At 30.8% G+C, this 24058-nt stretch overlaps 4 protein-coding genes across 4 annotated transcripts; 1 reads left to right on the top strand and 3 right to left on the bottom strand.

Moving 5' to 3' along the window:
* Positions 1 to 530: 530 nt before the first annotated feature.
* Positions 531 to 1996, top strand: J7337_007849 (uncharacterized protein; the record flags this gene model as incomplete). Its single annotated transcript, XM_044825476.1, has 2 exons — positions 531 to 726; positions 777 to 1996. The coding sequence occupies 2 exons, from the start codon at positions 531 to 533 to the stop codon at positions 1994 to 1996; spliced, it is 1416 nt and encodes a 471-aa protein (XP_044678393.1).
* Positions 1997 to 2242: 246 nt separating this feature from the next.
* On the bottom strand, positions 2243 to 3970 carry J7337_007848 (uncharacterized protein; the record flags this gene model as incomplete). Its single annotated transcript, XM_044825475.1, has 5 exons — positions 2243 to 2408; positions 2460 to 2626; positions 2685 to 2764; positions 2823 to 3753; positions 3896 to 3970. The coding sequence occupies 5 exons, from the start codon at positions 3968 to 3970 to the stop codon at positions 2243 to 2245; spliced, it is 1419 nt and encodes a 472-aa protein (XP_044678392.1).
* Positions 3971 to 5627: 1657 nt separating this feature from the next.
* On the bottom strand, positions 5628 to 7375 carry J7337_007847 (uncharacterized protein; the record flags this gene model as incomplete). Its single annotated transcript, XM_044825474.1, has 3 exons — positions 5628 to 6554; positions 6799 to 7073; positions 7198 to 7375. 3 exons carry the CDS (start codon positions 7373 to 7375, stop codon positions 5628 to 5630), a joined length of 1380 nt encoding a protein of 459 aa, XP_044678391.1.
* An 869-nt stretch (positions 7376 to 8244) lies between these two features.
* Positions 8245 to 9504, bottom strand: J7337_007846 (uncharacterized protein; the record flags this gene model as incomplete). Its single annotated transcript, XM_044825473.1, has 1 exon — positions 8245 to 9504. The coding sequence occupies one exon, from the start codon at positions 9502 to 9504 to the stop codon at positions 8245 to 8247; it is 1260 nt and encodes a 419-aa protein (XP_044678390.1).
* Positions 9505 to 24058: the final 14554 nt, after the last annotated feature.

The following is a 24058-nucleotide window of genomic DNA, read 5'->3' as shown; positions in this document are numbered from 1 at the left end:
CAATCGCAAACTTGTAAAATGTTGTATCAGCCATGAATCACGCCATTATTCCGTCCCGTGCGGTATCCTGTTCTGATCAGAAATGGAATTTGGTCGGAGATATCGGAGGAGCCTTCGTCCTGTCAATCGCTGAGGCTACGATGCCCGATCATTGGATGTGCACGGTTGACGGTCGTGTAAAATTCCCCTCATACACCGCCATTTACTCCACGGCATTGCAGCGTATCAGTGCAGGTGTGTGTGAGTACGACAAGAGACAACATCTGCACTGTTTTGGGAGGGTGTGCTATGAAAATAAGTGGGCACAAATTAATTGGGTGTTTACGCTGATCCTGATCAATTCGGGGCTGCTTATCACCCCGAAGCCGGCTAGAAGCGCTCAGTGTTCACTGCGGTGGCACTTGGGAGCCGAAGCTGCATTTCTCCCCACTTGCAAAAGCAAAACACTGCTGCCCTAATTTTCTTCTACTTCGCAAAGCTGGCTCTAGCTTGACTCTACCAACGTTATCGGACCAGATCAGCCCCTCCTCATGGCGGAAACAGAGAAACAAGAACGGTCTCAAGATGGGCCTATTCTGCAAAGCAGTTTTCAGGAGGATGACAACTCGGCTGAACAAGCTTCTCACTCAACTGACCAGACGAACACAAATCTATCAATTGGTGATGGTCACAAAAAGAAGCTCGGTGTGCTTTGGGGCTCAGCACTTATGCAGCTCCCGCTCTGGGGTAAGCAACTACGGTTTGCCATTATGCCTTATCTAAGAATACAATTCTAGGCTTCAATCTGAGTTACGGTATTTTTGAAGAATACTGGACAAGCAACTGGACTCTCAATGGCGATCTCTCCATCACTGGCACAGTCGGCACTACCTCCAACGGAGTCATGTATATTTCCATGCCGTTCTTGTTTGCCATATTCACCCGCTACTGGGCTCATCACCGGATCAAAGCAGAGCTTGGAGGCCTTATCATAGCATTCCTCGGGTTCATTCTCTCTTCTTTCAGCACCCATGTGTGGCATCTCATGGTTACACAAGGCGTCATGGCTGCTTTTGGATGTACCCTCGTGTACAGCCCAGCAACATGTTCTCTCGGGGAGTGGTATGCCACTGGAAATCGAGCCATTGCCTATGGTATCATTCTCTCGTGTAGGAATATTGTTGGCTCCGTCTGTCCTTTTCTTCTGCGGTATCTTCTTGACCAATACGGCTTCCGATGGACAATTCGAATATGGGCGTTCATTCTGGCTGGATCAGGTCTTTTGTCCATCGTTCTCGTGCCAACGCACCCTTCCAAGATGGTCGACCGAGAGGAGAAGCCACCTCGCATACCATGGACATTCCTAAAACACCGTGGAATTTACACGTACTTCGTCGCAGTCATGGTTCAAAGTTCGGGGTACTGTCTACCGCAGACATATCTCCCAACATTTGCAAGAGAGTTCAACGGCGCCAGTCAAGCTATTTCTACTCTATTGCTTACGCTGCACAACATTCCAGGCATCCTCTCGTGCTTCTTCTTTGGTTGGCTCACTGACAATAAGTACCATCAATTCTCAGCCACTACTATTACTTGCATCTCGGCGTTCGCATCATCAGCGTCTGTCCTTTTGCTCTGGGGACTGTCAGTAGACGGAAGTCCAGCCCTTACTCTTGTATTTGCCATTGTCTTTGGCTTCTTTGCCGGCGGTTATAGTGCGACATGGGGAGGCATCACTAAAGAACTTGAGATCGAAGCAGAGAAGCATGACGAGACTATTGACTCCAGTCTTACATATGGACTTCTGAATGGAGCTCGAGGTATTGGCTTCGTCAGTGGTGGCCTTGTTAGTATCCCATTGCTGAGCGCTGGAGACACAGGCTGGGGCGGAAGGTTTGGCTACGGAACCAAGTATGGTCCACTCATGGTCTTCACCGGCATTGCGGTCGCTTTTGGTGGCCTTGGATTGATCAGGGCTGCAAGGATAAGACCACACAAGACTTCGACATCAGGCTGAAACTATGATTGCAAGAGAGTCGGGTATAGAAATGCATATTCAATATCTGGTGGCTTGACTGACCTGCTGGAGGTCATTGAGCCGGGCTGCCTTAATCATAGGTCGTTTTGATCATTGGCAACCAATACTAGCATTTTGCCACGACCCCCGAGAACACTTGGTTCTAATAAAGCAGAATATCCTCCATAGACCTTTACCAAACATATAGTCCTCGACTTCTGTAACTTGACAATAGCCCTTGTACACTCACACTTTCTCGCGAACAACCTCTTTGAGTTTGATAGGCAGTGCGCCCTTCTCCCATAGGAAGAAGATCTTCTGATCGTACCAGTTCTTTTCAGTCGGTACAGCCTCGAGGTCAAACTTCCAGAGCATACGAGCCAACAAGAGTCGCATCTCGGTATACGCCAGACTATTTCTCATTGTCAGCTGTGTCTTGAGTCAGAGACAGCAGAATACTTACTTCTTGCCAATGCAATCACGAGGTCCTAGGGAGAATGGCGATAAGATAGCCCGGTTGTCACTCGCATATCGAGGGTCATCCAGCCAGCGTTCTGGAACAAACTTCTTGGGGTCTCTGAAGTTCAGCTCTGAGTAATATGCAGGCCAATGAGGCATCGAAACCGCAGTCTATATGGAAAAGTCAGAGTTTGGTGAATGCAATCGGAAGCTATTTAGTTCAACTTACGTTTTCAGGAATCCAGTAGCCATCGATGAACTCGCCACCGGTTGGGGAAAGTCTTGAAAGTCCAATAGCCACTGGCGGGTCTAAAAGAACGGTTAGTACACAGCCCAGTGGAAAAGGCCTCATGATAGGTGATATTACACATGCGAAAGCCCTCGTTGAAGACGGCCAACATATACTTCAGTTGATCAACCTGAGTAACTGTGATCTCTTCCTCAGAGCTGAAGGCAGAACGTATCTCATTAGTCAACTTCTCAAGCTTGTCAGGATTCTTGAGAAGGAAATAGGTGGTTCCACTGAGAAGGGTAGCTGTTGTCTCGCTACCAGCGATAATCATCACGCCCGAGTTCTCGATGATCTCAAGCTGCGACATGCCCTTCTCATCGTTATGACGAAGGACATATGACATAAAGTCTTGGCTCTCTGTATCATTGGACTCAATGCGGGCAAGAGCCGCATGCTCTGCAAACTGCATGTGCTCTTCATAGCTCTTCCTCAAGCTTGGTGGACTCAGCCAAGAAATCCAATTCTGAAGTCCAAGGCGCACGTAGATCTGAGTATAGGAAAGAACCTTGAGGCCCTTGAAGACTCTGCTGACCCAGGGATGATACTTTCCATTCTCAAGACATCCGAATGGCTGACCAAGGGCGAGATGGGCAATGAGATCGAACGAGGCAAAGTTGTACCAAGCTACAATGTCGATTTCCTCTCCTCGCTGTGCCCGCTCCGTGAGGCCTTTCATGAACATTTCGACGTAGTGATCCACAACATCGCCTTGACCGCGAAGTGCCTTTGACGAAAAGGCATGCGCGAGTAGGCGGCGCATACGTCTGTGGTCTTCCTGGTCGGAACGAACGATGCTTGAGCAAGGGCGGTTTTGACGATACATACGAAAGTCTTTCTCAAATGACTTTTGGCCTGCTGCTTTGTGGCCGTAGATCTTCTTAGAAGCTTCCGCAGTGATGAAGGAGACATCTTTAGGCGTGAATCTGACAGCTGGCCCATATCGTTCATGCAGCTTTGCGAGGTGGAAGACCCAATCGCCTTTGCTGAGGTAGTAGAGATATGGAACCTGGGTAATGGCATGTAGCTTCGGACCTGGGACTTTGGCGAGCGGGTGAAAGAAAGCGTGATAGGTAGAACTGACAACAAGGTAAAGAAACTTTGCGATGCGATTAGAAGAATGAAGACAGTTCTATGGTACTTGGCCTTACCAGAGAAATGCCTAAAAGAGCAAACACAGAGCCAAAGCTAAGCTCAGCCAGTGCTTCTGTATACAGTACACCCATGGCGAGTTGGTAGAAGAGTAGTGCAGAAGAGCTGAGATGACTGACCTGACAGTTGAGATTCGGTATTTGGCTTGGTATATTCTAACTACATCAGACAGGAATGTTCTCATTTTTATAGCCCATCGTTCCAAGTGATTAAGGCAACATCAAAGTGCTCAACATACAAACCTGTTTGATACACGTCGATCATTCATCTTTTTCGCATGCATCTGCATGAAGATACGACCTCGGGATCAACCGAAATTCTCTCCTCAACCAATTAAACTGAACATCATGTGAGGAGCTATCACTATCCCCGCGTTAATGCCTGCTGAGTGCCGAGTTGAAATGAAGATGTACCCACTGATCCGCGTTCGACGGCTTTCGTGTTCAGCATGATGTTGTTTCAATGTCCGCGGGGTTTCCAAAAGTGCTACTTAGAAGCGAAAATCGGGATTTCGGGTTTAATGGGTTTTTTTGCTTTTGTTTGCAAATGCCGTACGGTTGAAAATCGATGATTATGTTTCTATGCTCTAGCTGAGGTGAAGCAGACTTTTATCTGCCGAAGCAGGATTCACATCCTAGTAAAACAATTGCCTATGAATAGATGGCATGGTCAATATTCACCCTGCTAGAGTAAGCACTAGATAAAAAGTACCGATTGGCTTGATAAGCCTTATCTGTCGACTTGACTCTCCGGAGTATACCGACAAAGGTTAGAGATGTATGGAAGCAACACTTGATTTCACGTGTAACTATGGCCGACGTTACACGCGGCAATATGTCATGGCTCGCAAACATCACATTACGCAGCCGGAATGATAATATCGTCATCCCCTAAGCGGAGCACTGCAACGTCGCTGAAATTCGAACGTTCCGTGCCGCAGTATCCGAAAGAGGTGGCATAGCTTGACCCTGTGAGCCGGGAATGATATCTCGACATTATATCAACAAGAGCCAGCAATGCCCTCTGAGGCCATGGCCGCAACAGCGAATCTTTTGAGTGCCAGGAATTCTCCTACTTGCAGCCATTTAAGAAGATTTTCAGTATGGGGGAAGACAGTGTCCAGACCAAATGCCATGAGACTAGAAAGTTAAGGACTTTCTCTTTCGGGTTGGTTAAAATGCCGTACCATCACAGCCAAGGAAGCATGAATGAATGACATCAGTTATGGCTCTGACTCCACAAAGATTCGTCAGACTTGAGCAGCTAATATACTTGGCTTGAGAATTGATATGGACCATTTCTGAGACAGCAATCACAGCGAAAATCCCGAGACATGCTGTGGCACCGAACGAGTGAAATATCAGAAGAGCAACAAGGTATGTATTAGCGCGTCACGACTGAGTTGAGACCCCGCAATGATCGCTTCTATGACGGCAGTACCCGTCCTCAGCAGCCGAGAAAGCCGGACTTGGACACGACTCCGGCCCACTATATGTAGTCTCTGAACGAGCCAGCACTGGCTTTCAAAAAGTTCCTTTATAATTAAGAATGTGCTTTGACGAGCGTATTCACATGCTTCTTAAGGGTTGCCGCGGAATTATTGAATTGTACATGGTCATTGTCTTGTTCATGACGACGATATGTGAAAACCCATGGCGATATCCAGACGAGATTGAGAAACGAGAGCAGTTTGTACAGCACAGTAGGACTATCGTTATCACCCCTCAAAGTTCACTCTTCCCCTTCCTTAATGTGACTCGTACTAAGAGCTTTACGCTCACGAATACTACCCTCATCAAACGCACGGTATTTCTCCGCGCGCTTCTTGGTGATGGCCTGTGTACCCGTCAGAAGCTCCTCACCGTCAAAGATCTGACCAATCTCCTCAAGACCCTTCCCCTTTGTCTCAGGCAGATACCACCAAGCAAACACGCATTCAACGCCCAGAACAGCACATGCAAATATGTAGTAACGCCAGCGTACGCGGTCCAAAGCAACGGGATTGACATAGCCTGTGAAGAAGCTGGCCGAGTAGCCACAGAACTGAAAGATCATAGCTGTCTTTGACCGCAACGAATAAAGAGAACACTCAACAACGTAGGGCACTGTTGAGATGGCGAAGGGTCGGTAACCAACCTGGAAGAGAAAGATCGTGGCAACGACGGCGAGCGCCATAGGTCGGTCGGAAAAGTGGCGTTCTTCGTTGAGAGCAGAGCAGATAGTCCACACGATGAAGACAACCAACATTGTAGTAATCCTAAAGGTGATAAGACCGCGTCGGCCGACTCGATCAATGAGCATAGCAAAGAAAACAGAGCAACACAATTGCCAAACAGCCGCAATCACATTGATGAGAAGTTGCGTGTTTGCATTGGTCACGCCAATGCTGTTCAAGATCTTGGTCAGGTAATAGCCGGTCAAACCCAGGCCCGACAACTGAGCAGCGAAACCCATAGAGATTAAGATCCAGAGGCGCTTTCTGTTACCACTAGTGCGGATGAACTCTGACCACTGGATCGCCTTGTGTTTCTTTTCTTCCTCTAGGGTTGCTTCGATCTCGAGCAGCTCGAAACGCACTAGGCGAGAATCGTGGTCGCCGCACGAGTGATACTGAGAGAGCACAGCCAAAGCTTCGCCTCGACGGTCCTTGTACACGAGCTAGCGGGGAGACTCGGGGACGCAGATACTGAGTATAAGCTGCAGAATGGCTGGAACGCCTTGCAAGAGACTGGGTAGCCTCCAGCTCCACGAAGAGTTCATCTTGAACGTGCCGAACGTCTTCCAAGCAGCGACGAGATAGCCCTGGTAGGTATAACATGTCAGTATCGTTGCTGTACAGTGACTACGCATCATACCGCAAGTGAGAACTTATAACAACCCACTGTGTCATGTATAGAGACACCATTTTCCCACGATGAGTCGGGTACGCGACTTCTGTCATCAACTGAGGAGCAGCCACTGCGACGATGCCAGTTCCCAAGCCGATAATGATTCGGCCAGCAATAAACATGCCCAGGTTCTGAGCACCTCCCTGAAGTGCAGAACCGATGATGATCAAGAAAGTGCCCAGTGTGATCGGTTTCTTTCGTCCGAAGATCTCGCAGAGCTGAGAGGAAAAGAGGGCGGATACGAGAACACCGATGTTGATCGCGTTGACAAGAGTTCCAAGGTTAGCACCTGTCTATGAGCTCACATGTTAGTGTCTCAGACGAGATAATTGGTCACTTTCCCAAAGTAAAACATACCGGGTCGCCAAATGCTTCCCTTCAAAGAGGCAGAGACTGCATGCCATTCAGCATACTTCCGTAAAATCCGCAAGTAAACTGGGCCAGGAAGGCACTGAACAGAAGCAAGTTAAGCTTACGTAGGTTGGGGTACTGAAACCACCACTTGTCCCGTTTGGGGATTACATCAGCGAGGACAAGGCCTTCGAATTCTTCCACCTCAGGCATTTCTCTCTTGTCGTTCGGGTCGTTCATGCTGATTAAGCGGATCGGGGGCCACTAGCAAGATTAAACAAAGAGAAGCCTGGAACTTCTGAGAAAGAGTAGAAGTTGACTCTGCTCCTGATTCATGTTTCTTTATGTGTAGATGCAGAACGCTAATATATAAAAGCCAGGTAATCACAGAGAATTCCGGCCCTGACGAATTTTGGTTTCAGCTCCGCTCTTCACTTTCGTAGAATGCGAGGAAGCCTGGGGGCGTTGGGTCATACACTAGTGGCAGGGCACCGGACAAAGCGTCGGAGCAGCTCCTACTAGCGATCGATTGTTACAGCTCCAGAGACCTTATCTGCTAGACTGGTTGAAGCTTCTATCAGATCATAATTAGAAAGGGCTGGATGCGTCGCTTCATGACTTCAGATTCTAAGTTTACAGCCATAGTTATTGAATCTTTCCCGAGACCAGTAACACCAAAGATGCGGCCCAAGGTTCGGAATGTGTGGCAAACAGGGGAGCTACCGATCCCATGACCGTCCCGTAGCCTATGATCATATGTTTTCTGACTGGAATTGAGCATATGCGGATGAGCAGCATAGACGCTGGTCCTCTCAGAGCAGTGCAACTGTTGCTCGCTCTTCAGAGTCGAGTATTCTAGGTTGCACGACATATGTTTCCATAGAGTGTATCGCTGGTAGCCTAAGTAGCTTAGAACCACTGAGTAGGTGATGAAAGACAACGGAGATAGACTACGAGTTGGAAATGAGAGTCATTGTTCGCCACTATCGCGAATACAGAATAGGATCTAGGGAGGAGTCGTGGCACCAGCGCACCGTGTTTACACTCCCATGATCATCAGCACCAAATCTTATCTTCCAGAATGACGGATCATTGTCATTTCCCAATACCTATCTACCTCGGCGCGACAAGTCGTTCCGTGGTTGCAACCATGTAAAAGTATCGCCATCATAATGTGTTAGCTTGTACTTTTCCGAATCCATTCCCTGGAATGCCAAAAAGAGCACTCCCTCTTTCACAGTGACCACAGCACTGAAAACGCGACTCTCATCTTCATATTTTCCCATGTAAGACTCCAAGGGTCCGTGGGGTTTAATGGTCTGCGGTTGACCTTGCATGAGACCTTGGGTAATCCGGGCATACCATCCCAAGTTGATAGCGATAGACGTCTTAGCGTATGTTACAAAATCGGTGCGATCTTCGATCGGAATATCCCTGATCTCTTCAAGTACCATTTGTGAGACCCAGTCAGGCATGTCCGTAAGTGAGAGGCTGTTGCTCATGACCAACACGACGGTTTCCGTAGGTGGAATCAGTATAACAACCGCAAGAGCGCCTGGGAGCGTGCCTTGATGGTATAATATCAGCTCGTCAGCTACTCCTTTCCCGATAACCGGCATGCCATGCGGCATTAACCTGCCATTCAACCCGATGTGTCCCATGGTGTTGGGCAGTTGCACACGCGCCCATCCCAGTCCGTAAGATACCTCCCCCTTCTCAGTCGAGAGCATTGGCACATGAGGAGACATGGTCTTCGATACCTGCTTTAGAGGGGAGCCTGGTGTAGAGGTTTGGCCTGTGTGACACTCATGGTTGAAACTCTGGACAAAGCAGGTATAGAGCTTGGCCAAATCAGCAGCGCAAGAACGGAGTCCATCGGAACCGCAGCCGATATCATCCTCGCCAAGCTTAGGTCCCGGTATGCACCATGGTGTACCATCATCCAAGGCGTTGTAGGACTTTGCCACATTATCTGCGTCGCTGGGCGGGGGTCTCATGAAGGTTCTTCGCAAGCCGAGCTCAGCGAAGACGTGCTGCTGGAGGAAGTCGTCCAGAGGCGTGCCGCTGAGGCTTTTGAAACTCTCATCGCAGGCGTCATAAGCAGTACTGTTGTATGCAAATGAACCGAGGTGTGCGGGGACCAGAGTCTGGTGATTAACGACCCGCATGCAGTCGTCTTTGCCAATCAAGATGTTGCCCTCACAACCACCGGCCAGGTTTCCATATGATGACATACCGCTACGGTGACTGTAGAGGTCCGCTAGAGTTGTGTTGTTATACAGATAATTGTCGTTTGGGTGAAAAGAGGGTGTTGCGTCTTTGACAAGCATCTTCCACCATGCAAGACCTTGGTCGACTAATATGCCCATGGCCACGGCTGACAGGCCTTTGGCGAGTGAACATACTGGGAATACTGTCTCTTCTGTCACAGGCAGTCTGTTCTGGAGATCTCGAAAGCCGTGGTTTGCATGATATACAGGCTGATTCTTGGTCACGACCGAAAGACTCAAGCCTACAACCCTAGTTAATGTGCGAAAGTGTAAGCTTTGACATAAACCTCGTTATCAAATATCCCTTCCGAGTCGCAACGAAGATTCATTGCGCTACCTTAAGAGTCGCAACGACTCCTGGAGGAACATTCACTGTACCTCGAGGGAGGCTCTCTTGTTCTTGATCTAGGGTCGTAGTTTCAGCTAGGTACTTCTAACAATGCCAATAGAAAAGCGATATGCGACTCGATAAGGTATGACAAAACCCCAGACACTCTCTTATCGCGACAATATAATCTAAGCTCGCCGCGCTGCTTGCTTACAGCTTCTGCACTAACTGCTAGGCAGGCAGTAGCACACACTATACTACTATATAGGGCAGGCTCCTAATTAATTAAAAAGAAGCTAAGGTTACTATACTACTAATATACTATACTACTAGTTCTAGTTAGCTAATAAAAACGCTAAAGCTAACCTTAAGTAAATCTATATATAGGTAAGTAATTAATTAAAGTTACTATTAGCTAGGCTATAGGTTAAGAAAGTTAAGTATAAGGTAGTAGGATAAAGGATATATATATATATAAATATATATATAAGAGGTAAAAAAAGTAAAAAAAGTAAAAAAGGTAAAAAAGATAAAAAAAGTAAAAAAGGCAGGTTAAGTTAAGCTAAAGTAAAAAAAGCTAAAAGAAAAAAAAAGAATATAAAATACTAGTAATATATTAAAATTAGCTAGAATAAGGTTAGCCTTTTATAAATTAAAGGAGCCTTTATATAAAATAAAGAAAAAAAAGAAAAGCTTTTTATAATTATAGTATAAGCTAGGCTAAAGTTTTAAGAGGCTAGCTTTATTAATAAAAGCTAGCTTAATAAATAGAATAGATAGTATAGTATTATAATAGCTAGAAAGTGCTAATTTTAAAAAAAAAAGGCTTTATATAATATAGTAAGATTAAACTATAAGTAAGGGGTTAAAGAAGTAATAAAGCTTAAAAAAAAAACCCCTTTAAACTAAAAAAATTAAAATAGCTTTTAAGGCTATTAAAAAGCAGGCTCTTTATAAATAAATTAAACCCTAGGCTTTTATATTTAACCTTAACCTTTAACTAAACTAGCTATAAAGTACTAGCTTTTTAATAGCTAAAGAGCTACTTTAAGTTAAGAAGATTAGTAATTTTAATATATATAGCTTAAGCTATCTTACTATCTTATTATAATCTATAATAGCTAGCCTTAAGGACTTATAGCTTAAAGTCTAGCCTACTATCTTTATATATTACTAAAAGAGGCCTACTATAGTAAAGATAGGCTTTTATAGCCTTATAAAAGTATAGCTTAAGCTCCTAGTCTTAGTTAGGCTATAGCTTAAAAAAGCTAGCTATATAAAAAAAAAGAGAAAAAAAAGAAAAAAGAAAGAGAATAAAGTAAATTTAAGTAAAGTAATTATAAACTATAATTAAATAGTTTACTAACTTTTACTTAATACTAATAATATATAATAAGGTTAAAAAAGAAAGAAAATATATAATCTACTAATATACTATAAAAAACTATACTTCCTAATATTATAGGTCTTATATTAACCTTAAATTAAAGTATTAATAATAGTATAGTTTAAACTACTAGTAAGATAATAGCTAATTAAAATTATAATATAAACCTTTAAAGTAAGTTTTAGGTATTTATAAAGGAAAGGTATAATTTAAAAAGAGTATATAAAAAAAAGATAAAAAAAAAGAAAGAAAGAAAAAGAAAAAAAAGAGAGAGGGAAAAGAGATAAAAAAAAAAAAGGAAATAAAAAATAAAAAAAAGAAAAGAAAAATAACCTTAACTAATAGATATATATAATATATATATAATATATATAATAAATATAAATTATATAATATAAAAAGGAAAAGTAAGCTCTTTTTTAAGTAAGGTATAATATAAAGTAAAAGCTAGGCTATAGCTTTAAAAGGCTAGCTACTTTACTAAAGGTAGTAGGAAGGAGAGACTATCTATAGGGATAGATAGAGCTGCAGTTATATAATAGCTATACTATATAGCTTAAAGCATTACTTTAAGGTCTTAATTTAAGGAAAAGGAGTTAGAAAGAAATAATAAAGTAAAATCCCTAACTTTAAAAAGTAAAGTAAGATTTTTTTAAAGCTACTACTTATAAAAAGGCTTTATATAATAAAATTAAATTACTAAGCCTACTATATTTATACTAGTTATTAGCTATAGCTAGAGAAGGCTAATAAGAAAGGCTAAAAAAGAAAAAAAAGTATATAGTTTATTAATTTATTATAAAAAGAAAGCTATACTTTTTAATACTATAAGTCTTATATTAACCTTAAGTTAAGGTATTAGTAGTAATATAGCTTAAATTACTAATAAAGTAGTAGTTAATTAGAAATTATAATATAATAATAATTTAAAAAAAGTATATAAAAAAAAGAGATAAAAAAAAAAGGGAAAAAGTTAGCTATAGTAAGTTATTAAAAATATATATTATATATACTATTAGCTTACTATAAAAAGCTATACTTCTTAATACTATAAGTCTTATATTAACCTTAAGTCAGGGTACTAATAGTAATATAGCCTAAATTACTAGTTTTATTACTAACTAATATATTATATTACTAATCCTTTCTTATTTCTATTTATTTATTTCTTATATTTTATAAGGCCTTTAGAAAGTATTAATATCTTTATACTAAAGCTAACCTTATTAACTTAATATATTATATACTTATAAAGTAATACTGCTAGTTCTTAAGTTTTTTTAATATTAAGATTTACTATAAAATAAAGGAAAAAGCAGTTAAAATAGTATATATCCTTAGGCATTATATAAAATACTAATCCTAAATAATAATAAGATTTAGGTAAATAACCCTAGGAACTATTAAAAGATAATTTAACTTAAATTAGCTACTAAAATAAATAGTTTTACTTAATTTTTAAAGTTATATTACTTAAAGTAAAGCCGAGTTGCTAATTAGTTAAACATAACCCTAACCCTAAAAACTATTAAAAGATAATTTAACTTAAATTAGCTACTAAAATAAATAGTTTTACTTAATTTTTAAAGTTATATTACTTAAAGTAAAGTTAAATTACTAATTAGTTAAATATAACCTTAACCCTATACTCAAAGTTAGCTAGTATTAGCTTAAGGTTAATATAATATTTATTATTTAATTCCCTTTACTTAATATTAACTTCTTTAAATTATAGCTTAAGGAAGTCTAATTACAGGGCCTAGCTATACTTTTTAAGCTATAGTTTAAAAAAGCTTACTATTACACTTACTTCTCTTTACTTTTTATTATTAAAATAAAAAAGTTAATATTAAGTAGTAATAGAAGATATTATATAGCTTAATTATAACTATTAAATATTAATCTATTAGCTATATTAAGTAGCTATTTAGCTAGTGTTATGACCTAATACGTTCTAACTTATATATAAATACACCCTACCTTTTTTTTCTAATTAGAAGCCACTTACCTTATATAAGTTAAATATATATTATTTAACTTACAGGATTAACTATTATAAATAAAGTTAAACTAACCTTATTTAACTTATATAATAAAGACAAGCTAAGTTAAACTAACTCTATTTAACTTATATATTACTTAAGTATATATATATATTTATTTAATATTAAATAAGACTTAATTTACTAGCTATTAATAATACTTCTTTACTTTAATAAGCCTTATATATACTATTAACTATTAAAAGATATAATAATTTAATATATTTAGTATAATACCTTATATATTCTATAAATATAAACCTAATATAGACTAGTTTACCTATTTAGAAACCCTAACTATTATATATTAATAGCTTTTATTTAAACTATACTATATTTATATTAAGTAATATTATACTATTAAAATATCTAGTAATACTAGCCTAGCACCCCCTTATATTAAAAAACCACTTAGTATAATAAAAATAATAGCTAAAATCTATTAACTATAAAATACTATTTATAACCTATAGAATTAGGTTAATAATTAAGAAACTCTTTTAGTAATTAATAATAATATTAACCTTTAGAGAGAAAGAGATATTAAGGAAGCTTTTAAGCTACTTAAACTAGAACTATTTAAAGGATAAGCTATAAATATAATTCTATTCTTAATCTAAATAAAAAGATACTTCTATATATTCCTAACTAAACTAAATACTACTATTAAAAAGGTATTTTTTACTATACTATTAATCTAAAGGTACTAAGAATTAATTTAAACTTATCCTTAAAGACTTCTTTAAAAATATAGAAATTATATAAGATTAAGAAACCTAAAATATCTTTACTAACTAAAGTAATTTTAAAAGTATATTTAAAAATAACTTTAAAGTAATTAATAAAAAATAATAAGTAATTACTAAAATTATAGTACTTAAATAAACTTATTTATATACTACTTACTTTACTAAGTTCTAATAACTAGCCTCTAAAACCTAGTAAGATAATAAAGCCTTTATAGAGGTTTACTATAGAGGGTTAAAGGAAGAAATTAAAGATAAATTATATAAAGCAGATTAACTAGATAATATTATAAAGTATATTATTATAGTAATTAAAATTAATAAAAAATAGTATAAATATAAGAAGGAGAGAGTAAATAAGATAAGAAAAATAAATAGCTATAACTTATATTACCTTAATTAATAATATAATAACTAAAGTAACTCTTAAAACTAAGGATAATAATAAGGTAATTACTATAATAATACTTTATATAGAATATATTTAGGACCTATATCCCTAGGAGCTATATAACCTAGTAATAATTAAAATAAGCTATAAGATATATCTAAATATAAATATTATAACTATAACTAGATAGGATATATAGTATAATAATATCTAGAACTATAAAAACTAAAGAATCCTAACTAAAGTAAGTAAGCCTTAAGACTAACCTAATAGCAGGAACCTTAAATAGCATAAAAGACCTAAATACTAGGTATAATATAAAGTAAGTATAACTAATACTATAATAGAGACCTTTTAATTATATAGCTTAAACTAGATACTTATATACTAAGGTATAAAAAAGATAAAACGCTTACTAAAAAAGAATAAAAAAAACATAAAAATAAATTATAAAATAGAAGCTATTATAAGAGTATATAAGACCTAAAAAAATAGAAATATATTTATAAAAAATAATAAAAATAAAGAAACTAAGTTAAAAAAAGAAAAATAAAGGAATTCTAAAAATAATAAGAATTTAAAAAACTATAGATATTAAGAATAATATAATAAAAAAACCTAGTTTTCCTTAAATAGGATAAATAAAAGGAAACTTTATAAACTATTAATAGTATCTTAATAAGAACTATATTTTAAGCTATAAAGAAGGTATAAAGAATAAAATAAAAAGCTAGGGATTAACTTTATACTTAGTAATATAAAAGTAAGTAAAGTATAAAATATAGAGGAGATATAGCTAGGCAAATAATATAATACCTCTACTATAAGGATAAGGAAATTAAATAAAAGTAAAAATAAAAGTATAAATTACTTTATAATAAAAATAAAACTAAAATATACTTAAATTATAAGGACTTTTATATATAAGGGGCTAGGAAATATAAAAATACTAATAAAATTAATATAATACTAGTAAGAGTATATTATACTAATAATACTATAAATCTAAAATATAAAGAAAAGTAATTTAATACTAAAGATAATATATAAATACTCCTTACTTATAAATAATATTAAGAAATTTTATAGGTCTTATATAAGAACTATTAATATAAAATATATAAATAAGAAAAGCTTAATAATAACTATTTTCTAGTTATAATACCTAGAACCCTTAATAATAAACTATATTCTAAGTAGGAGATTAAAGGATATCTACCTTTTATATAGTATAATAACCTTAGAGTACTAGAACTTCGGTTTAGTATAGCTTATTATTAATAAATTTATAAAAATAAGGACTTACTTAATAGAATTAGATAATCCTAACTTATAATTAAAAGTAGAAAGAGAATTTAAAGAAATAACTAAAAGAAAATATATATACCTTAAGAAAATACTATTAGTTAATAATACTAGCTTAAAAAGCATAAAGGAGCTATAAGGATAATAGGAAATAGATAGATTATATTTAGAAAAGAAAAAGCTAAGAATTAGGCCTTTTATATAAATAAAGAATACTAGTAAGAAATAAAAGAATATAAAGAATAGCAGAAGAGAACCTATAAATAGGTACTTAGGTATTTTATAGAAAACCTATAAATACTAACTACTAGTAAGTTAAGTAATAATAATAAATACTACTAAGGACTTAATTATAAAGAGGAAGGTTATAAACTATAATATCTTACTATAATAGGAAAAGAAATCTAATTTATAAAAGAATAGGAAATAAACCTAAATAAATAAAGAGAAGATTTAAAATAGTTTAAAAAACTAAAAGAATACTTCTAATAATAACTATTTAATAATAAATTTATAAATAACTATACTAATAGTAAAGAATACTGTAATAATAAGTATAAAAAGAATTATTATAATATTTTAAGAAAAGTAATATACTATTTATAACTAAACTATAAATAAGCTAGTACTATAAATAAAAATAACTTAAATTAATAAATATATTAAGAGTATTATATATAGTAAACTTAATAGATAGCTTAGTACTATAAGTTTAAATTAAAGAGAGTAGCTAAATACTTAGATTAATTATAAAGTAAGAAGAAACTTTATTAATTTAAAAATAGTTATAAAGCTATAACTACCTTAGAAAAAGAAATTATTACTTTATCTATTAGTTAATATAAAAAGATAGCTCTTTAACTATAATAATAGTATTATTAATTAAAAGATTAATTATTTTAAGATTTTTATTAAAAGATAAAGCTAATAAGTAGATTTTAATATTATACTTTTAGGAAAGGATATATATATAATTCTAAGTATATTATAGCTTATATAAGAAAATCTATCTATTAACTAGAAAATAGGCTAGGTTATATTCCTAGTAACCTTAATAGTAATAAAAAAATAATTATAATAAATAATAAGAGATCTTAAACCCTAACTAAAGAGAATAGTATAGGTAAGTATAAAATAGAGTATCTATTACCTCTAAAAAGAGTATAATATAAATATAAAAAAGGTATAAAATATAAAAAAGAAATCCTAGGCTTCTTTAAGTAATAAGATCTAAGAAAAAAAGAAATAGATATAAAGTTAAGCTAAGATAGATTTAATAATATTCTAAAGTAATACTAAATATATAATAAACTATTTAAAGAAAAATTAAAAATAAAGATCCTTAAATATAATAAATAAAATTATAAAATTAATCTTATAAATAATAACTTACCTTTTTAAAAACTTTATTTACTTAATTAAAAAGAGTTATAAGTTTAGAAAGAATATATTAATAAGATATTAAAAAAGGGCTATATTAAAAAATCTAGCTTATTAGTAGTATTAGTAATATTTTTTATATTAAAAAAAAATAAAAAGGATAGACTAGTTATTAACTACAGATAGGTTAATATATATACTATTAAAAACTAAACCTTACTTCTACTTATTATAGAATTAAAAGATTAGCTATAAAGTAAAAAGATCTTTATAGCTCTAGATCTTAAAAGAGTATATAACCTTATCTATATTAAGGAAAAGGATAAATAGAAAATAGCATTTAGAACTTAATTTAGATTATTTAAATATATAGTAATGCCTTTTAGCCTTACTAATATACCTATAATATTTTAGTAGATAATTAATAGTATACTTTAATAGTACCTTAATATCTTTATAGTATATTACTTAGATAATATTTTAATCTTCTTAAATAATAAAGAAGAATATATAAAATATATCTATAAGGTTTTAAAAATACTATAAGATACTAAGCTATTAATTAAACTAAAGAAAAGTTACTTTTATATTATAAAAGTAGATTTCTTAAGATATATAATTTTACTAAGTAAAATTAAGATAGAATTAAAGAAAATTATAGTAATAATAAATTAAAAGGAACTTAAAAATATAAAAGAAATATAATCTTTCTTAGGAATAGTAAATTACTATTAATAATTTATTTAAAGATTTAGTAAAATTACTAATTTACTAATAGAACTTACTAAGAAAAGTAAACTATTTAAATAAAATAATAAGGCTTATAAAGCTTTTATATAGCTTAAAAAGGCTATTACTAGTAAACTAGTCTTAGCTATATTTAACCACAAAAGGAAATTAAACTAGAAATAGATATATTAGACTTTACTTTAAGAAAGCAGATTAGATAATAGGATAATATAAGAAAACTATACCCTATTACCTTCTATTTATATAAGTTATATAAAGTAAAGCTTAATTACTTAATCTATAATAAGGAATTCCTAGTAATTATTAACTATTTTAAAAAGTTTAAATACTACCTTATAGGAAGTAAATACTAAGTTAAGGTCTATACTAACTACTTAAAATATCTTATACTTTATAATAATATATAAACTTAATAGATAATAACTATACTATATAAAGTATTTATATAAATTTAACTTTATAATTATCTATAAAAAAGGATTAAAAAATAAAAAAAGCAGATATAATTAATTAAAAACTAGATTATAATACTAGTACTATAAAAGTAAAAGAATAAGTACTAGAAATAAATAAGAAAGGAAAATATTAACTTATCTAGTAAATATAAATATTTAAATAAATATAAGTAATAGCTACTAAAGAAATACTAAGTAAGCCAAAAAATTTATATATAAATTTTATAAATACCTAATATATAAATATTAAGGAATTACTAAAACCTTAAAAAGACTTTTATAATATAAGTATTAAGTTAAGTAACCTATAGTAAAGAAAGTAATTAAATAATATAATATCTATCCTTAAAATAAAAGCATAAAAATATAAACCCTATAAAGAACTATAATTACTACTAATAGTAAAAGTACTATAAAGCTTAATTATAATAGATTTTATTACTAAACTACTATTATTAAAAAAACCTTTAACTAAAATCTTCTATAATAGTATTATAGTTATTATTAAAAGACTTATAAAATTTTTAATTTATATACCCTATAGAAAGATATAGATACTAAAAAAATAGCTTATATCTTTTATAATAAAATAGTATAAGAATAAGGACTACCTTAAGAGATCCTTACTAATAGAAGTATAATATTTACTTAGTAAATTTTAGTAAGCATTAATAGCCTACCTAGGAGTTAATTATAGACTTATAATAGTATTTAGACTTTAAATAGATAGATAAACAGAATAAATAAATTAAGTAGTAAAGTAATACTTATAGTACTATATTAATTATAAATAAAATAACTAGGTTAAAAAGCTACCTTACGCCTAGTTAGCCTATAATACTGCTTATAATAAAAGTATAAAGCTTATACTATCTAATACTAATTTTAGCTATATACTAAAAGTATCCTTTAATATATAAGAAACTGAAATTATTAACCTTATAGTAGTAATTAAAAGCAAGGATCTAAAGAATATTTATAATAAACTATAAACAGAACTTAAATTTATTAATAAATAGATATAATAATACTATAACTTTAAAAAGTTAAAAAGACTAACTTTTAAAGAAAAGATATAATATACCTATCTACTAAAAATATTACTATAAAACAACTAAGTTATAAATTAGATTTTAAGTATATTAGACCTTATAAGATTATTAAAAAGATCTTAAAAAATAACTATAAACTAGACCTACTAATAAAGATTAGACTTTATAAGATCTTCTATATTATACTACTTAAATTAATAGCTAATATAATTTATATTAAGATTAATAGTAAACTAGAAAAAATTAATAAACTAGAACTCTATAGAGTAAAAGTAATTAAAGAGACTTAAGTAAAGAATAATAAAAGAGAATATTTAGTAAAATAAAAAGATTACTTAAAAAATAAAAATATATAAAAACTACTAAAATACTTTACTAGTACCTAGTAACTCTTAAGGAAGTTCTATTAACCTTAAGGAAATAAGAATTAAATATAAAACTCTAATTAATAATACTATAATCTTTTAATAACTAGATATTATTAAAAGTAGAAGATTTAGTAGCTTAATAATTAAAAAACTCTTAATTCTCTAATTCCTTTAATTTATCTAGATCCTTATAATTATAACAGATTATTTTAGTAGCCTTCTTATAAAAATACTTTTCTTAATAATATAAATACTAAAGCTAAGCTAAGGCCTCTTAAAGGTCTCCTTTACTTACTTTCTTTTTATTTATCTATATAATCCTTTTTATATAATATATATATAACTATAAGATTAGTAAGGAAAAAAGGAAAAGGATAAAAAAAGACCTATAAGCTTAAGAAGTTATACTACTAAAGTTATAATTAGTATATTTTTTAAAAATATAAAAATCGCATTCCTATTTACCTTTAGAAACTATATACTAAAGATAATTAGTATAAAAATAGGCTAAGTATTAAAGTATCTTAAAGCTAAATTTATAAATTAAATTAAAAATATCTTTATAATACTTAAAAGCTACTTTAGGATAGTTAATATACTTAGAAATATAGCTAGATATATTATTAATATAGGAAATATTTATAGGAGTAAGTTTAGTATATATTTATAAATTTTATATCTAGTTACTTATAGGCCTTAAAGATAAAACCTTAAAAGGGGAAAGATTATATTATAACTTAATATATTCTAACTTATATATAAATATACCTTACCTTTTTTTCTAATTAAAAGCCACTTCACCTATATAAGTTAAATATATGCTATTTAACTTACAGGATTAACTATTATAAATAAAGTTAAACTGACCTTATTTGACTTATATAATAAGGATAAGCTAAGTTAAATTAACTCTATTTAATTTATATATTACTTAAGTATATATATATATTTATTTAGCACTAGATAAGACTTAGTTTACTAGCTATTAATAATACTTTTTTACCTTAATAAGCCTTATATATACTATTAACTATTAAAAGATATAATAACTTAATATACTTAATATAATACCCTATATATTCTGTAAATATAAACCTAGTATAGATTAGTTTACCTGTTTAGAAACCCTAACTGTTATAGCTAGGTACTAGTATTAAGTTATATTTTTAATATAAATACTAGCTAAAAGGCTAAGTATTTAAAGATATTAAAGAATACTATAGTATACTTAAACTAATTAACTTAAAGCTTACTATAACCCCTAAAGATAATAGTAAGGTAATTAAATAGCTTACTATTTTATATAAATATAATTATAATATATATTAATATTTTATTATTATACTAAATAATATTATTTATTACTAAAAAAAGGCAAGATATAAAGCAGTAAATAAATAATAGACTAAAATATAGCTATAAATATAAATATAAAGAAAAAGTTATATATATTACTAGATTATTTAAGATAATAGTAATAGTAATAAGCTATTTAATATAGCTAATATAGCTAATAATATAAGTTAAAGTGCTATAAATAAGCTTATTACTATAAGTTAAGCTTAATTAAAAAAAGAAAATACTACTTAACTATAAAAAGGCAATTTAAAAGAAGATATTAACTATAATTTACTATAAGTTAAAAGGCTAGGCTAAGTATAGTACTTTAGCTCTTAGGACTTAATTAGTATTTATAATATAGCCTAGTAGCTATAGGTTAAGGCAGTAATAGGTAGGTAGGCTTAAAATTAAGAAAATAAAAAAGCAGCTTATAAATAACTATTACTTTACTAGCTTAAAAAAAGCTTTAATTATAAGGTAAAATACTACTACTAGTAGCTTAATAATATACTAATTAAAATATTATAGTAGCTTAATAATATTATATTAATAACCTTAAGTAATATACTATTTAATTATAAAGGTAAAGAGTAATTAATAAATTAATATAAGTCTATTAATTACTATTACTTAAGCTTTTATTAAAAAGTATATTATATTAACTAGAAAGAAGTATTTAAATACTAGGCTATTTATTTTATAAATAAGTAGTAGAGCTTATTAAGGGATATTATTAAAAAGCTTAAAAGTAATAGAGTTTTAAGCAGTTATAATAGTAAATTCTTTAGTAGTAAAGAGAAATAAATTAAAAATAAAGATAAAGATAAAAATAGAAATAGAGATAAATATTAAGATAATAATAATAGTAATAAAAGTAAGTAAAAAAATAAAAGTATAACTAGCTTACTATAGGATATACTAGACTAAGCTATCTTCTAGTTTATTATTATAATAGTTAAGTCTAACTATATTAAACTAAGCTATACTTAAGTTTATTATTAGTAGATAGTATAGGGTATAATATTAAGTATTATTAAAGTATTATATCTCTTAATAGTAGATTTAATATATATTAAGCTTAATTAATATAAAGAAGTTTTATTAATAGCTAGTAAGCTAGAATTTATAAAAGTACTAAATAAGTATCTTTATATACTAGCTATTATAATATATTAATATATTAAAGTTTAAGGATTAAGATATTTAAATATTAGTCTTAGACTATAATAGTAAATCCTTAGTCTTAGTATAATTAGTATTTTTATTATAAATTAAAATAGAAGTTATTAATCTTTAGTAATTAATAAGGAAATTATAGATAATATATAATATAATTACTAGAATTATAATATAATCTTTCCTTTCCTTTAAGTTTTATTTTTAAGATTATACTTATCTATTTATCTATTAGTTTATCTTAATATATACTAACTTAAACTTATATTATTTTCTTATATATCTTACTAATTATTATATTAAGTTATATTTTTAAAGCTAGATATACTAAAACCTTTAAATTTAGTTTTTTTACTTAGTATATTTATATACTTAGTAATTATATTATATTATATTCTTATTATTTCTACTATAGTCTTATTTATAAAGCTAATAAAAATCAAGCTAATTAATATAGAAATTATATTAAGGCTAAGGTAGCCTATAATAGTTTTAATATTATAACTTTTTATAAGTTTTTTTTATATAGTAAAGCGTTTTTTAATTAACTTTATATTAATTTTATAGTTTTTAAGAATATAAAAAAGTATAAAAAGTTAAAAGAAAATAAGGCTAAGGCTAAGCAGGCTTTTAAAGAGGCTATAGCTTATCTTACTTATATATAAAAAATAAAGCATTATTTTAAAGAATAGGGTAATAAGTTATTTACTTATAGTATATAGTTATTAAAGGAATAAAGTAGTTTTTTTATTAATAAGGCTAAATCTTTAATTATTTTTAAGGCTTAGTCTTATAAGGCTATTAATATTATTAACTAGAATTTTATTTTTAGTAATATTCTTTATTCTAGTTTTAGTAAAATTTCTTTAGGAGTTATTAAGTATTAATAAGGTATTTTAGTAATTTCTATATATTTTTATTTTTTAAGTAGTTTTTTTATTTTATTAAGTATTTTCTTTAATTATTAATTTTATATATATTTTTAATTACTTTTACTTTATAGACTTCTAGTTTTAATATTTTTTATAATTTATTATCTATTTTAACTTATATTATATCTACTGCTAATTTAAGTAATAAAATATAAAAGATTAAATAGAGCTTAACTTTTAGTAATAGGTCTAATTTATAATTATTTTTTAAGATTTTTTATAGTACTTTATAAAGTCTAATAAATTTATAGTCTAATTTATAACTTAGTTAGTCTATTTTAATGTTTTTTATAGTTAAGTAAATTATATCTCCTTTTAAGAAAGTTAGTCCCTTTAACTGTTTTAGGTTATAGTAGTTTTTTATATATTTTTTAATAAATTTAAGTTTTATTTTTATTTCTTTATATAGGTTTTTTAAGTTATTACTTTTAAGTATAGTAGCTAGGTTAATTAATTTCTTTAGTTATATATTATAGTATATATTTAATATAAATTTAAAATTAATATAAGCTAGTATAAGCTTTATACTTTTATTATATATAGTATTATAAGTAAGTTAAGCTATTAGAAGTTTTTTAACTTAATTATTCTATTTATAATTAATATAATATTATAAGTACTATTTAAGTATTTAATTTATTTATTTAGTTTATTTATTAATTTATAATTAAAATATAGTTATAAGTTAGTAATTTAGTTTAAGTTATATTATAAGTAATTTTTAAAAATTTAATATAAATATAAGTCTTTTATTAAATAAGATTTCTATAAGTAACTTATATATACTAATAATATATTAATAAAAAATATAAAAAAGCTCTTTTATATCTATAGATTCTTTATATAGTAAGTAATATAAGAATTTTATAAATCAGTTAACTATAACTATAATACTATTATAGAAGATTTGGTTAGGGTTAGGGTTAGGGTTAGGGTTAGGGTTAGGGTTAGGGTTAGGGTTAGGGTTAGGGTTAGGGTTAGGGTTAGGGTTAGGGTTAGG

Source organism: Fusarium musae, chromosome 6 (assembly GCF_019915245.1).
Source record: "Fusarium musae strain F31 chromosome 6, whole genome shotgun sequence".
In the NCBI taxonomy this organism is placed as follows: Eukaryota; Fungi; Ascomycota; class Sordariomycetes; order Hypocreales; family Nectriaceae; genus Fusarium; species Fusarium musae.
Note: the sequence above shows the minus strand (reverse complement) of the source record. Positions and strands in the feature narration are given on the sequence as shown.